This window comes from Corythoichthys intestinalis, chromosome 15 (assembly GCF_030265065.1).
Source record: "Corythoichthys intestinalis isolate RoL2023-P3 chromosome 15, ASM3026506v1, whole genome shotgun sequence".
NCBI classification, from domain to species: Eukaryota; Metazoa; Chordata; class Actinopteri; order Syngnathiformes; family Syngnathidae; genus Corythoichthys; species Corythoichthys intestinalis.
Genome location: NC_080409.1, coordinates 9,725,838 through 9,739,771, shown reverse-complemented (window position 1 = coordinate 9,739,771; position 13,934 = coordinate 9,725,838). Strand labels below are relative to the sequence as shown.

General features: G+C 41.0%; 1 protein-coding gene across 2 annotated transcripts in view; it reads right to left on the bottom strand.

Moving 5' to 3' along the window:
* mnat1 (MNAT1 component of CDK activating kinase) overlaps positions 1–13,934 on the bottom strand; it is a 123,856-nt gene that overhangs the window by 84,063 nt on the left and 25,859 nt on the right. For both annotated transcript variants that reach the window (XM_057859576.1, XM_057859577.1), the window contains exons 2-4: positions 7,902–8,054; positions 7,460–7,533; positions 1,357–1,460 (exon numbers count right to left, since the gene is read on the bottom strand). In XM_057859576.1, the coding sequence (XP_057715559.1) occupies positions 1,357–1,460; positions 7,460–7,533; positions 7,902–8,054 (331 nt within the window). The remainder of the gene's footprint in view (positions 1–1,356; positions 1,461–7,459; positions 7,534–7,901; positions 8,055–13,934) is intronic.

Genomic DNA, 13,934 nt, shown 5'->3' with positions numbered 1-13,934 from the left:
CTCAATACTTTGTTTTGTACCCTTTGTTGGCAATAACCGAGGCCAAACGTTTTCGGTAACTCTTCCCAAGCTTTTCACAAACTGTTGCTGGTATTTTGGCCCATTCCTCCATGCAGATCTCCTCTAGAGCAGTGATGTTTTGGGGTTGTCGATGGGCAACATGGACTTTCAACTCCCTCCTCACCCCGTGGTGTCAAAATGATGAACCACACGGGAGGACCTAGTGAATGACCTACAGAGAGCTGGGACCACAGTAACAAAGGCTACTTTCAGTAACACAATGCGCCGCCAGGACTCAAATCCTGCACTCCCAGACGTGTCCCCCTGCTGAAGAAAGTACACGTCCAGGCCCGTCTGCGGTTCGCTAGAGAGCATTTGGATGATCCAGAAGAGGACTGGGAGAATGTGTTATGGTCATATGAAACCAAAATAGAACTTTTTGGTAGAAACCCAGGTTCTCTTGTTTGGAGGAAAAACAATACTGGATTGCACCATACCCATTGTGAAGCATGGGGGTGGAAACATCATGCTTTTGGGCTGCTTTTCTGCAAAGGGACCAGGACGACTGATCTGTGTAAAGGAAAGAATGAATGGGGCGTTGTATCGAGAGAATTTGAGAGAAAATCTCCTTCCATCAGCAAGGGCATTGAAGATGAGACGTGGCTGGGTCTTTCAGCATGACAATGATCCCAAACACACAGCCAGGGTCACAAAGGAGTGGCTTCGTAAGAAGCATTTCAAGGTCCTGGGGTGGCCTAGCCAGTCTCCAGGTCTCAACCCCATAGAAAATCTGCGGCGGGAGTTGAAAGTCCATGTTGCCCAACGACAGCCCCAAAACATCACTGCCCTAGAGGAGATCTGCATGGAGGAATGGGCAGAAATACCAGCAACAGTGTGTGAAAAGCTTGTGAAGCGTTACAGAAAACGTTTTGCCTCTGTTTTTGCCAACAAAGGGTACATAACAAAGTAGTGAGATGAACTTTTGGTATTGACCAAATACTTATTTTCCACCATGATTTGCAAATAAATTCTTTAAAAATCAAACAATGTGATTTTCTGTTTTTTTTCCAAATTCTGTCTCTCATGGTTGAGGTTTAACCATGTTGACTATTACAGGCCTCTCTAATATTTTCAAGTGGGAGAACTTGCACAATTAGTGGTTGACTAAATACTTATTCACCCCACTGTACCTCTGCAAGGCATAGCACAATTTCTGGTAATGTTCCAGTTTTGGATCACCATTTATTTTATAGGTAAGGAGTGAAGGCCAAGTGGATTTAAAAAACAAACAAACAGTTAATATAATGTTAATGTTTAACCATCTAACCTTTGATAATAAATGAAACCTTTACATACAAGTTTGGCTTTGTTTTTATGGATTATGTCTCGGTTCTCCCGCTGGTACTGCTCCATCCTCATCTTGGTGTCCTCCACATCAACATTGTTTGTAAGGTTAAACACTGCACAAACAGGAGACACGAAACATTATTCAAACACTCGCAAACTCGATGATGCAAAAAAGGCTGCAGTCACTGTTAAAACCAATGTTGTTTTTGGCAACCCTACTAATTTTTGTATTAAGTCTTTTGGATGAAAATTCTTATTAGTCTCTTGCCACGTTAAGAAAAAAATCTTACGTGTTTCAAAACAAGCAAGCCTGGAGCACAGCCTGGATTGAAGAACATAATTGTTTATATTTCTTTTGTCGTGAATGAGTTAACCACCAGTCACCGGTGACTGAAAAGGTGGGGGTGGGCGCGCAGGGGATGTCACATGATTGACACGACCCAAACACTTCTCCGATGCAGGCTAACTACATAAACAGTAAGAAAATGTCACACATTGTGAACATTTGATAGAAATGATGGAGCATTTTCGTCTTATTCTCCTCTCATCAGACGGAAACTGGCATTCGTCTTGTTATGCTTTCGTATCCCGAGACGCGATTTTAGCCCGTCTCACTATCATCATGAAAAAATTGTTTGCTGACTAAGTATTTGGCTTATTGTTATCGTTGACGAAAACAACATTGGTTGAAACATATAATTTAATTCAGTAGCTTCCGTTGAACGAGACAGCCGACAACCTCTAGGTACCTCACGATACGATATGATTTGCGATACAAGGCTCACGCTATTGATCTCACGAAATGAAGATACAACAATTATCAGGAAATCATTATAGGATATTTTACAAAACAAGTACTAAACAGAAAAAACAGCTATTTTCATCCTTCTGCTGTGAATTGGAATGAATTTCTCACGAGTAGACGCCCAATCCATGTGAAGTGGGAGTGTGGCAGGGAATGAACATTCATTCACTCGCTGCCACTTCAGGCAGACTGGATGTCTATGGCCTTCAGTGGCGGCCAATGGGAGGCAATGAGTTCATTTTGGGGCATTTCACGTCATTTCCTGTTGATTTTCGGTCACTTTCTTTTCCTTTTGGGGCATTTACGGGTCACTTCCTGTTGATTTTGGGGCATTTAGGTTATTTCCTGTTGATTTTGGGTTACTGAAAAGGAAGCGACTCAAGAATGTCCCCAAATGAATAGACGTCCAATCCAGTCAAAATGAAATGGATGTTTAGCGCCGTCAACGGCAGCTAGTGAGCTAACGTAGACACAAGAAGATTTTGGTAGCAACATATTGATTTCTTACTTTTTTTTCTTTTTAAAGTGACACCTTTCTAAAACATATTACGGTAATTTTCGGACTATAAGCCGCTACTTTTTCCCCTCATTTTGCATCCTGTGGCTTATAATCCAGGGCGTCTTATTTGTTGATTTATTTGGGTTAATAAGTAACACTTTATTTGACAACGTCGTCATAAGACCTAAGACCGTCATAATTATGACATGACACTATCACGGGCATTAATGAATGTTTATGGCAGATGTCATTAAGTGTCATCCGGCAAATTATGTCACAACTCCATTTATGTCCAAATTGGATCTATTACATCCATCTAAAAGTGAGATAATTTGCAGGATGACACAAAATGCCATCTGTCATAAGCATTCATTAATGCTCATGGCAGTGTCATGTCATAATTATGATGTTCTTATGACAGTATTATGGCACCACTGTCAAATGTGTTACCAAAATACCATAACTAGCAACTAATGAAACAACTGGAACAGTAACTGAAAAAATAATTAGCACAGAACATGAACTTCAATTGCTATTTACATCTGCAGTGCTGAAATACATGCTAGGAGGCATGTTGGACGAGGACAGTGTTGACAGCAGAGGTTGACTGTCTCCCCCAAGGGAGCAGTGATGTAGCCGGGAACTCCAGAGTCACTGCTGTTCCAGCTATAGAGTCTGGTGACCGTTCCGCGGATCAAATTCCCAGGGCGGAGCAAGCCACAGCAAACAGACAGCGGAGTGGACCAATCAGCGACGGGCGGCTGTGACATTGGTAAAGCGACAAGAAACTAGCGCGAGGACGTAAACATACGAGGAGAGCGGAGAACGGAGAAGTTTATTCAATATGGCTAGCGCGAGACAGACTGTTGATTTTAGCGACTCAATGTGTTTTTGGTCATTTAAAACTGAATTTACTGCGATAGGAATATATTCTCAGCTCTCCGGTTCGCCTTCTGTGTTGTTGTGGAGACGACTTCCGACGCGCATGAGTGTCGTTGCTCGTTAAGAACACGTCATGCAAATAAACGAATCTGACTGCAAGGACGATTTCATTTGGGCTCGAGAGGCTAATAAGGAGCTGGGTCCCAGACTCTATAGCTGGAACAGCGGTGAGTCTGGAGTTCCAGGCTAGCAGTAATGGCCAAATGAAGCTTCTTGAAGCATTGAAGTTTTGCATCCAATTGGTTCAAAGCTTCATGGTGGTTAATTTGGTCTTATGACAATCTTATGATGCCGCTGTCAAATAAAGTGTTACCGGTTAATATCTTTTGCTGTGTATATCTCATACAGTGAGGACAACTGCGGCTTATAGTCCAGTGCGCCTTACCTATGAACAAATACCGTTTTCGTGTCAATTTTGGTGGGTGGCAGTTTATAGTCTGAAAACTAAGTTAATTCTTGGTGGGAGCATCTCTATTACCTTTTGGGCTACAAAGTATCGTGATATATCACTTTTTCGATATATAGTGGTACCTCTACATACGAAGTTAATTCGTTCCAGGACATACAGTGCCTTGCAAAAGTATTCGGCCCCCTTGAACCTTGCAACCTTTCGCCACATTTCAGGCTTCAAACATAAAGATATAAAATTTTAATTTTTTGTCAAGAATCAACAACAAGTGGGACACAATCGTGAAGTGGAACAAAATTTATTGGATAATTTAAACTTTTTTAACAAATAAAAAACTGAAAAGTGGGGCGTGCAATATTATTCGGCCCCCTTGCGTTAATACTTTGTAGCGCCACCTTTTGCTCCAATTACAGCTGCAAGTCGCTTGGGGTATGTTTCTATCAGTTTTGCACATCGAGAGACTGACATTCTTGCCCATTCTTCCTTGCAAAACAGCTCGAGCTCAGTGAGGTTGGATGGAGAGTGTTTGTGAACAGCAGTCTTCAGCTCTTTCCACAGATTCTCGATTGGATTCAGGTCTGGACTTTGACTTGGCCATTCTAACACCTGGATACGTTTATTTTTGAACCATTCCATTGTAGATTTGGCTTTATGTTTTGGATCATTGTCCTGTTGGAAGATAAATCTCCGTCCCAGTCTCAGGTCTTGTGCAGATACCAACAGGTTTTCTTCCAGAATGTTCCTGTATTTGGCTGCATCCATCTTCCCGTCAATTTTAACCATCTTCCCTGTCCCTGCTGAAGAAAAGCAGGCCCAAACCATGATGCTGCCACCACCATGTTTGACAGTGGGGATGGTGTGTTCAGGGTGATGAGCTGTGTTGCTTTTACGCCAAACATATCGTTTTGCATTGTGGCCAAAAAGTTCAATTTTGGTTTCATCTGACCAGAGCACCTTCTTCCACATGTTTGGTGTGTCTCCCAGGTGGCTTGTGGCAAACTTTAAACAAGACTTTTTATGGATATCTTTGAGAAATGGCTTTCTTCTTGCCACTCTTCCATAAAGGCCAGATTTGTGCAGTGTACGACTGATTGTTGTCCTATGGACAGACTCTCCCACCTCAGCTGTAGATCGCTGCAGTTCATCCAGAGTGATCATGGGCCTCTTGGCTGCATCTCTGATCAGTTTTCTCCTTGTTTGAGAAGAAAGTTTGGAAGGACGGCCGGGTCTTGGTAGATTTGCAGTGGTCTGATGCTCCTTCCATTTCAATATGATGGCTTGCACAGTGCTCCTTGAGATGTTTAAAGCTTGGGAAATCTTTTTGTATCCAAATCCGGCTTTAAACCTCTCCACAACAGTATCTCGGACCTGCCTGGTGTGTTCCTTGGTTTTCATAATGCTCTCTGCACTTTAAACAGAACCCTGAGACTATCACAGAGCAGGTGCATTTATACGGAGACTTGATTACACACAGGTGGATTCTATTTATCATCATCGGTCATTTAGGACAACATTGGATCATTCAGAGATCCTCACTGAACTTCTGGAGTGAGTTTGCTGCACTGAAAGTAAAGGGGCCGAATAATATTGCACGCCCCACTTTTCAGTTTTTTATTTGTTAAAAAAGTTTAAATTATCCAATAAATGTTGTTCCACTTCACTTCTTGACAAAAAAAAAATTAAATTTCATATCTTTATGTTTGAAGCCTGAAATGTGGCGAAAGGTTGCAAGATTCAAGGGGGCCGAATACTTTTGCAAGGCACTGTAGTTTGTAGTCGAAATAGTCGTATGTCGAGCAGGATTTTCCCATAAGAATACATTGTAATTCCATTGATTAATTCCACTGCCCAAAAACCTATAAACCTATACTAAATCCTTAAGAAATACTGCTGGTTAGAGCTGCAGCTATCGATTATTTTAGTAGTCGATTAATCGATGATCTACTTGGTTCAAATAATCGAGTAATCGGATAAGGAACATGAAAAATTAAAATACCTGAGCTGAGTCTCAAACGGGATTAAAAAAATTAAGTAAATAAGGATCTATGTACAGCAAAAGAACAATTGGCCAACTCACATAGCAAAAGTCCGCTTGCTTAAATGCTATATAACGCTAACATTTTTTCCCCTAATGCTCTTAACAAATTGTTCAGACACATATTCCCACAATAAATGGCTAAACATATCTATAAACTAAATTACGAATACATTAAAAAAAAACATTACCTCAAACAAAAACTTAGCTTATGTTGGTCTTAACATGGAGCAGCTGGATTCAGCTATGTGAAATGAGGCAGACTAGTGAGCAGTGTATCCACCCGGATCAAAATAAACCATTGCAACGCCATTTCAGTTAAACGAAGACTCGAAGCAGCATAATTTAATTCAATTTTTTTTTTCTAATCGCATACTCCAGTTAATCGATTAATCGTTGCAGCACTACTGCTCTGCTGGTACTATTGCAAATAGCAATTACACAGAGTTAAACAAGTAAATTGTGAATAAAAATTGGAATATATAATATATTAACAGTCATGATAATGATAACACCTGTAATAATGTAACAAATTGGGTTCTAATGTGGCAGATGTATATTTGCGTGGTGTACCTGAACACACCAGGTGGTTGACGTGCCAGAGGTAAAGGGAGAACTTTTTACTTTCATTTTACATGGTCAGCCGCGGGGGACTGTAGCTGTGTTGTGTTGCACAAGTTGATGGAATAAATGACTAGAAACCTGACGAAGCTGGCGATTTCTTTGGCGATGTTACCACAATAACAATTGTCACCTTAACTTATAACGACTGGCGAACGGAGGTCGGAGGAGGACTGTCGAGAGTAGACATTCGACGGCAATATTGTCGAGCCAGATCACAGATGAGCACACGACGCTCATATTTTTCTATTATTTCCATTTTTATTTCAATGTTAAGCATCACCTTTTTCCTTTTTTCACCACCTGCACTAACATTATTGGAACCCATGTTGATTGTTCTCACAACAAAGTCTTCCGTGCGTCCGTCTTGTGGGGAAAAAAAGAAACCGCGCCGCTGTCATAGATCGTTGTATTTCGAGCATGTGGTCGGATGTAGAAACAAATGGCGAGTCAAAGTTTAGGTCGGATGTCGAAAAGATCGTGTGTCAGATGTCGAGGTACCACTGTATTGTCACACCTCTATTTGAAATGTACATAAAAACACTGTGAGTCCTCACTTGAATGAAAAGCCCCTTGGGGGCTGCGTCAAGCACTAAGAAGGCCTAAAAGCTGTGGGACGTTGGCATTCGTGATGTGTTAGCATTGGCAGCTCTAGCCTATGATCTATGACCCACACTGGCATACACTAATGCCTGTTAAACATCTCTCCATGCAGCTGGGGAGAAATCATTACGACGGCTGGAAACATCCTTTTAGCAGACTTGTACAGTGAGCGTTTAGTCAGTCGGCGCTCCTACATACCTACGTCTTCCACTTGCTCCAAGTAGTCGTTATATTCTCTCAGGCTGGGGAAGTCACAAGCCCTCTTGTTGTAACTGGAGAGCCAGACAAGAAACCAAAGGAAAGCAAATACACGCAGACATGAATATCCCGCATTAAATCAACCGTTTTATAATAGCATGTCTGCGTTCTGCCTAATAGACACACATTAGACACACATAGTCAATTAATGGGCTATTAAGGGACAGATGGGATGGGGGAAAAAAGGAGGCAAGGAGGGGCGGCCAAGTAAAAAAAAAAAAAAAAAACTGGCAGGGAAAAAGCCTTCCCTCTTGGGGCCCCCCCCAGGGAGACTCATTGTCTACAAAACAAACAACGTAATGAGGAAGACAAAGGTGGTTTAAGAAGTGGGAGGAGGTAGATAAACACAGGGCGGCCACACCCCTCTCCTTTGCTCACTCACATCTTCAGCACCTTCTTGCGGATCTCGACCTCCTTGTCCACGGTGGGGTCCTCGAAGAGCTGCACGCGGAAGTTGCACTTCCTCAGGGGTGTGTCGCACTGCACGCAGTTGCTGGAGCCACGGACGAACAGCATCTCCACGCAATTCTCACATCTTTAACGCACAAAGGAGAATATTATGCTGATATGCTAGCTGGCACATGCATATTATTTTTATTACTATCACTATTATTTGACTACAGTAATTTTCAGACTATTGGACGCTACTTTTACCTTCATTTTGAATCCTGCGGCTTCTAGTCCAGTGCGGCTTATTTGTTGATTTATTAGTGTTAATAAGGTAACACTTTATTTGACAGCGGCGTCCTAAGACTGTCATAATTATGACATGACACTATCATGGGCATTACTGAATGCTTATGACAGATGTCATTAAGTATCATTCCACTAATTATGTCACCAACTCCATTTATGTCCAGCTTGGATCTTTACATCCATTCAAAAGTGAGATAATTTGCCAGATAACACTAAATGACATCTGTTATAAGCATTCATTTATGCTCATGACAGCGTTATGTCATAATTTTGATTGTCTAATGACAGTCTTATGGTGCCACTGTCAAATGAAGTGTTACCAAGTACCAAAACTAGCAATTAATGAAAAAACTGAAACAGTAACTGAAGAAAATATTAGCACATAGCATGAAGTTTGATTGTTATTTACATGTGTAGCGCTGAAATGCATGCTAGGAGGCATGTTGGACGATAACTGTTGACAGCAGAGGCTGACCGTCTCCCCCAAGGGAGCAGTGATGGCCAAATGAAGCTTGTTGAAGCAATGACCATGGTGGTTTATTTGGTTTTATGACAGTCGTATAGTGCCGCTGTCAAATAAAGTGTTACTGGTTAATATCTTTTGGTGTAAATATCCCATAATACAGTGAGGACAGTTGCAGCCTATAGTTCAGTGTGGCTTAGCTATGACCAAATAACGTTTGAGGGTGCGGCTTATAGTCAGGTGCGCCTGATAGTGCGAAAATTAGGGTGTATATATATATAGATTCTTCATATTGATAACATTTTGAGCTACAAAGTAGAGGTCAAAGACAGGTCTCCAGACTGCGCCTAAATGTAGTCATTTGGCCCCAAAATTTGACATAACGCAATTAATCTCTTTGCACTTGCACGAGTAAGACTTTTGCAGATTTTTTTTTAAACATTATCATTCTTGAATTTTTTCTGGCTGACAAACTTCTACTCCACACTTCAGCCTAATTGCTGGCAGTAATGTGCAAATAAGTTGCTAAAGCATTGCATTTATCAGTAATATCGTAAAAATGAGTGGAAATTAAAATACTGACATGGTTCCTCCAGCTCATGGAAAATTGAATTTAAGACCTATTCATGCTGTTTGAGACCAACTTGACAACAAACCAAAATTGTGGGCGGGGAAAGGCACAACACGACGTCAAGTAGTGAGTGTGATCTAGTCTTTGCTAAAAGTCACACTGAATCAATCGCGTGACATCCGACAAGTGGAGCCACATAAACAACACAGAGTATCACGAAGTGATATCACTTGGTTTATCTTTTTTTATTCTTACAACTAAATAAACATTTCTTGCAATAAGCCTGCAGAATCAAGATTGATGAATTTCATTATTTTGACGGCGCCATTGTTTAGTTATGCTTGCGTGAAATCTCACAAAAACTTTGTCATCCTCGAGATCAGTGCCCTATCGCGCTAAGAAATCCTAGATGGAAGAGTTTTAAAAGTATTAGTATTTAACATGAAAAACAGCAGGGCCCTGACAGCGGCCAAATGGTCGAATTTTGCAACTAAAATTAGCGCCAGTATGAGTAGTTTTTTCACCTACTCGCACATGTGCGACCAGTAACATTGCAGGGTGTTTTTTGTGTTGTTGTTGATGCAACTCCTTCACGGTTAAATCCAATAGTTGGCGGTAACGTAACGAGGTGTTTTGACAAGGAAAAATACAACAGAAGAAAAAGAAGGTGTAGGTGGGCGATGTGTGGAGTGGGTGAGGGGCTCGACACACGGGAAGTGATGAACGATGGCGAAATGCGAAAGTCACCGCCGTTGAGCTGAAAGCCAACACACCGGGCGCGATGCAACTGCAGCGGCAAGCGACGGGCACACACACCGCCCTCTTCCTGTGCGTCATCACCCGTCTCTGATTAAATAAATTTAAATAAATTTTAGTATTTATTTTATTTATAGTATTTTAAAATGTATTAAATTTTAAAATATGGCACCACTAATAATAATCCACTATTTTAAAATGTATTAAATTTTAAAATACTGCCGCTTTATTATTTATGTACAGTGTATCACAAAAGTGAGTAGACCCCTCGCATTTCTGCAGATATTTTAGTTCATCTTTTCATGGGACAACACTGACAAAATGACACTTTGACACAATGAAAAGTAGTCGGTGTGCAGCTTATATATTAGAGTTGATTTATTTTCCCCACAAAATAACTCAAAATATAGCCATTAATATCCAAACCCCGAACGGAGGCCAAACGTTTTCTGTAACTCTTCACAAGCTTTTCACACAATGTTGCTGGTATTTTGGCCCATTCCTCCATGCAGATCTCCCCTAGAGCAGTAATGTTTTGGGGCTGTCATTGGGCAACCCGGACTTTTAACTCCCTCCACAGATTTTCTATGGGGTTGAGATCTGGAGACTGGCTATGCCACTCCAGGACTTTGAAATGCTTCTTACGAAGCCACTCTTTTGTTGCCCTGGCTGTGTGTTTGGGATCATTGTCATGCTGAAAGACCCAGCCACGTATCATCTTCAATGCCCTTGCTGATGGAAGGAGATTTTCACTCAAAATCTCTCGATACATAGCCCCATTCATTTTTTCCTTTACACAGATCAGTCGTCCTGGTCACTTTGCAGAAAAACAGCCCCAAAGCATGATGTTTCCACCCCCATGGTTCACAGTGGGTATGGTGTTCTTCGGATACAATTCAGTATTCTTTCCCCTCCAAACAAGAGAACCTGGGTTTCTACCAAAAAGTTCTATTTTGGTTTCATCTGACCATAACACATTCTCCAGTCCTCTTCTGGATCATCCAAATGATCTCTAGCGAACCGCAGACGGGCCTGGACGTGTACTGGCTTCAGCAGGGGGACACGTCTGGAAGTGCAGGATTTGAGTCCCTGGCGGTGCATTGTGTTACTGATAGTAGCCTTTGTTACTGTAGTCCAAGCTCTCTGTAGGTCATTCACTAGGTCCCCCCGTGTGGTCCTGGGATTTTTGCTCATCGTTCTTTCTTTCATTTTGATGCCACGGGGTGAGATCTTGCATGGAGCCCCAGATCTAGGGAGATTATCAGTGGTTTTTTATGTCTTCCATTTTCTAATAATTGCTCCCACAGTTGATTTTTTTACACCAAGCGTTTTACCTATTGCAGATTCAGTCTTCCCAGCCTGGTGCAGGTCTACAATTTTGTCACTGGTGTCCTTCGACAGCTCTTTGGTCTTGGCCATAGTGGAGTTTGGAGTGTGACTGACTGAAGTTGTGGACAGGTGTCTTTTATAACGATGATGAGTTAAAACAGGTGCCATTAATACAGGTAACGAGTGGAGTCTCGTTAGACCTCATTAGAAGAAGTTAGACTTCTTTGACAGCCAGAAATCTTGCTTGTTTGTAGGTGACCAAATACTTATTTTCCACTGTAATTTGGAAATAAATTCTTTAAAAATCAAACAATGTGATTTTGTGTTTGTTTTTTTTTTTTTGCCACATTCCGTCTCTCATGGTTGAGGTTTACCCATGTTGACAATTACAGGCCTCTCTAATCTTTTCAAGTAGGAGAACTTGCACAATTGGTGGTTGACTAAATACTTATTTGCCCCACTGTATAATTTTTAAATGTATATTCACCTATTTTTTAGAACACCTGTAGTTCAAAAACTAGAGGTGGAAATGTAAACAAGTGAGAGTGAGAGTTGAAGAGGATGCTCGCCATGCTAAAGCTAATTATAACACAAATGCTACGCTAACGCTACGTGTTACATTTAGAGTGTAAGGATCACTCAGCCAATACGTTGAAAGGTGAAAGCAACAATGCATATTCTCTACTGGTGCACCATAATTATTGGTCCGATAATTATCGGTCCGAAAATAGGAATTATGACCTCATCCCGATAAATCCAATAACATTATTAATAGGACCGATAATGTGTACTGTGCTGGCTTTACAGTTTACACACTAGTATGGGAAATCAGTTTATCATTTGTGGGGCATTGCTGCCACCTCCTGGTCCGAATAATTCGCTGCATCTATTTTTCGTTACAGTAGTTTGGTTCATTCACTTACAAATTGCGGTGTCTAGCGGTAGCATTATCAATCGTGAATGCTTTCTGTTACGTTTCCGCCTCGGAAATATATGTGTGTAAGTATTTTATGTTTACCATAACATATGGATGTGCAATATATGTTTTCTTCTCTGGTGAAGGGTCATATGTACAGAACTTCATAAGTTGTTGTGTTATAGAAGCCAGCCATTGCTTTAGTAGCTAAAGCTAGTGTGCTATGCTATACATATAATAGTTGTGTATATAACTGTAATGCGCAGTTTGTTGTATATTGAGTACTGAATATGTGTATTTTTCTGTTGTACTTTCACAATATTAAGACGAGTGTCTTCTCATAAAAGCGAGAAAGACCAAGCCTTGTGGTTTATGGAAGTGCATTCATTCTTAGCTGGCTGTCGGGCAGGGCATAAGTGAAATGCACTGTTTTGTTCAAGTCATTATGAAAAATCTGGTGAGATCAAAGGCAAATCTATGTTGAATCCACCACTATTTTTTTTTTTTCTTAACCTCCAAGTGTTCAAAAACTCAGGTTATACATTTTAAAAATTATATATTTATTACCGGTTATTGATATCGGTATTGGCTTTGAGGAGCAGGAAGTTATCGATATCGGTTTCAAAAAATGGATATCGTGCACCCCTAATATTCTCTCATGTAAAAAAAAAAAAAATCAAAATAACAATTTTCACAGAACAGGCGCCTAAAGCTTCCTGTAGCCGCCTGCCTTCAAGCTGCTGCAGGATACTTCCGGGGTTCTACCGTCAGTCAGCGGCGGCCAGTTGCCCACACAGATGCCTGATCAAAATCCACTATTTATGTTTTTTTTTTTTTTTTTGTTAATCGGCCGATGTTGGGAAAAAGTCCATATATGCCCAATATATCGGTCGACCTCTACTACAAAGTATCGAGATATATGACCTCTTCGATATATTGTCACACCCCTATTCAAGGATGTTAAAGGCTTTTATTCAAAAGTCTATTGTTGCTGACAACTAAGCAACTAAGGCCACATTTGGGAATGGGAGCATGAATTTTACCTTCTGGTTTACATCTCAAGCATCTACTGAGGGCAGAAAAATGTATAGCGGGGCAATGCGGTCATGATGTGTTTTTCAGATGGTGTTTTGGCTCCAAATACGCACAAAGCCGGTTCTTCCACTGGTTAAAAAAATGGAACTAAATTTGCTTTTAAAAATAACATTGGACTTTCAGGTCAATCTTTTTGTCATTCACCGTCATGACTCTTCACCATAGCAACCAGCAGATCCACCTGAGGGCACAACCCTGATCATAGCCATCAATCACACCTTCGCGCAGGTAGGCGTTTACCCATCAGTCACACTCAAGTGAGGAGTGGACACTAAGGACAATGGGAACACTCCTAAATCTCCCCTGACGGGGCGGAGGTCTTGGATAAACGTTTGCACAGTACACTGTTTTAATTAACTCTCTGTGGAGCTTTATTTCCACAGGAATTCACCTTCTGCCTCCTGGCCGCCTTCCTAAGAAATGTTCATCTGGTTTTCAACTGCCACTGTCTGCTTTTGACAATTTAGCTCATTCATAGTCCAGTTATGGCTGCAAACATTTGGATCTGATTTGACACTGGGTTGAGATCAGGCCACTGACTTGAAGATCGAAGAATAATCTTCAAAACTAAAAAAAGTTTTTTTAGGTA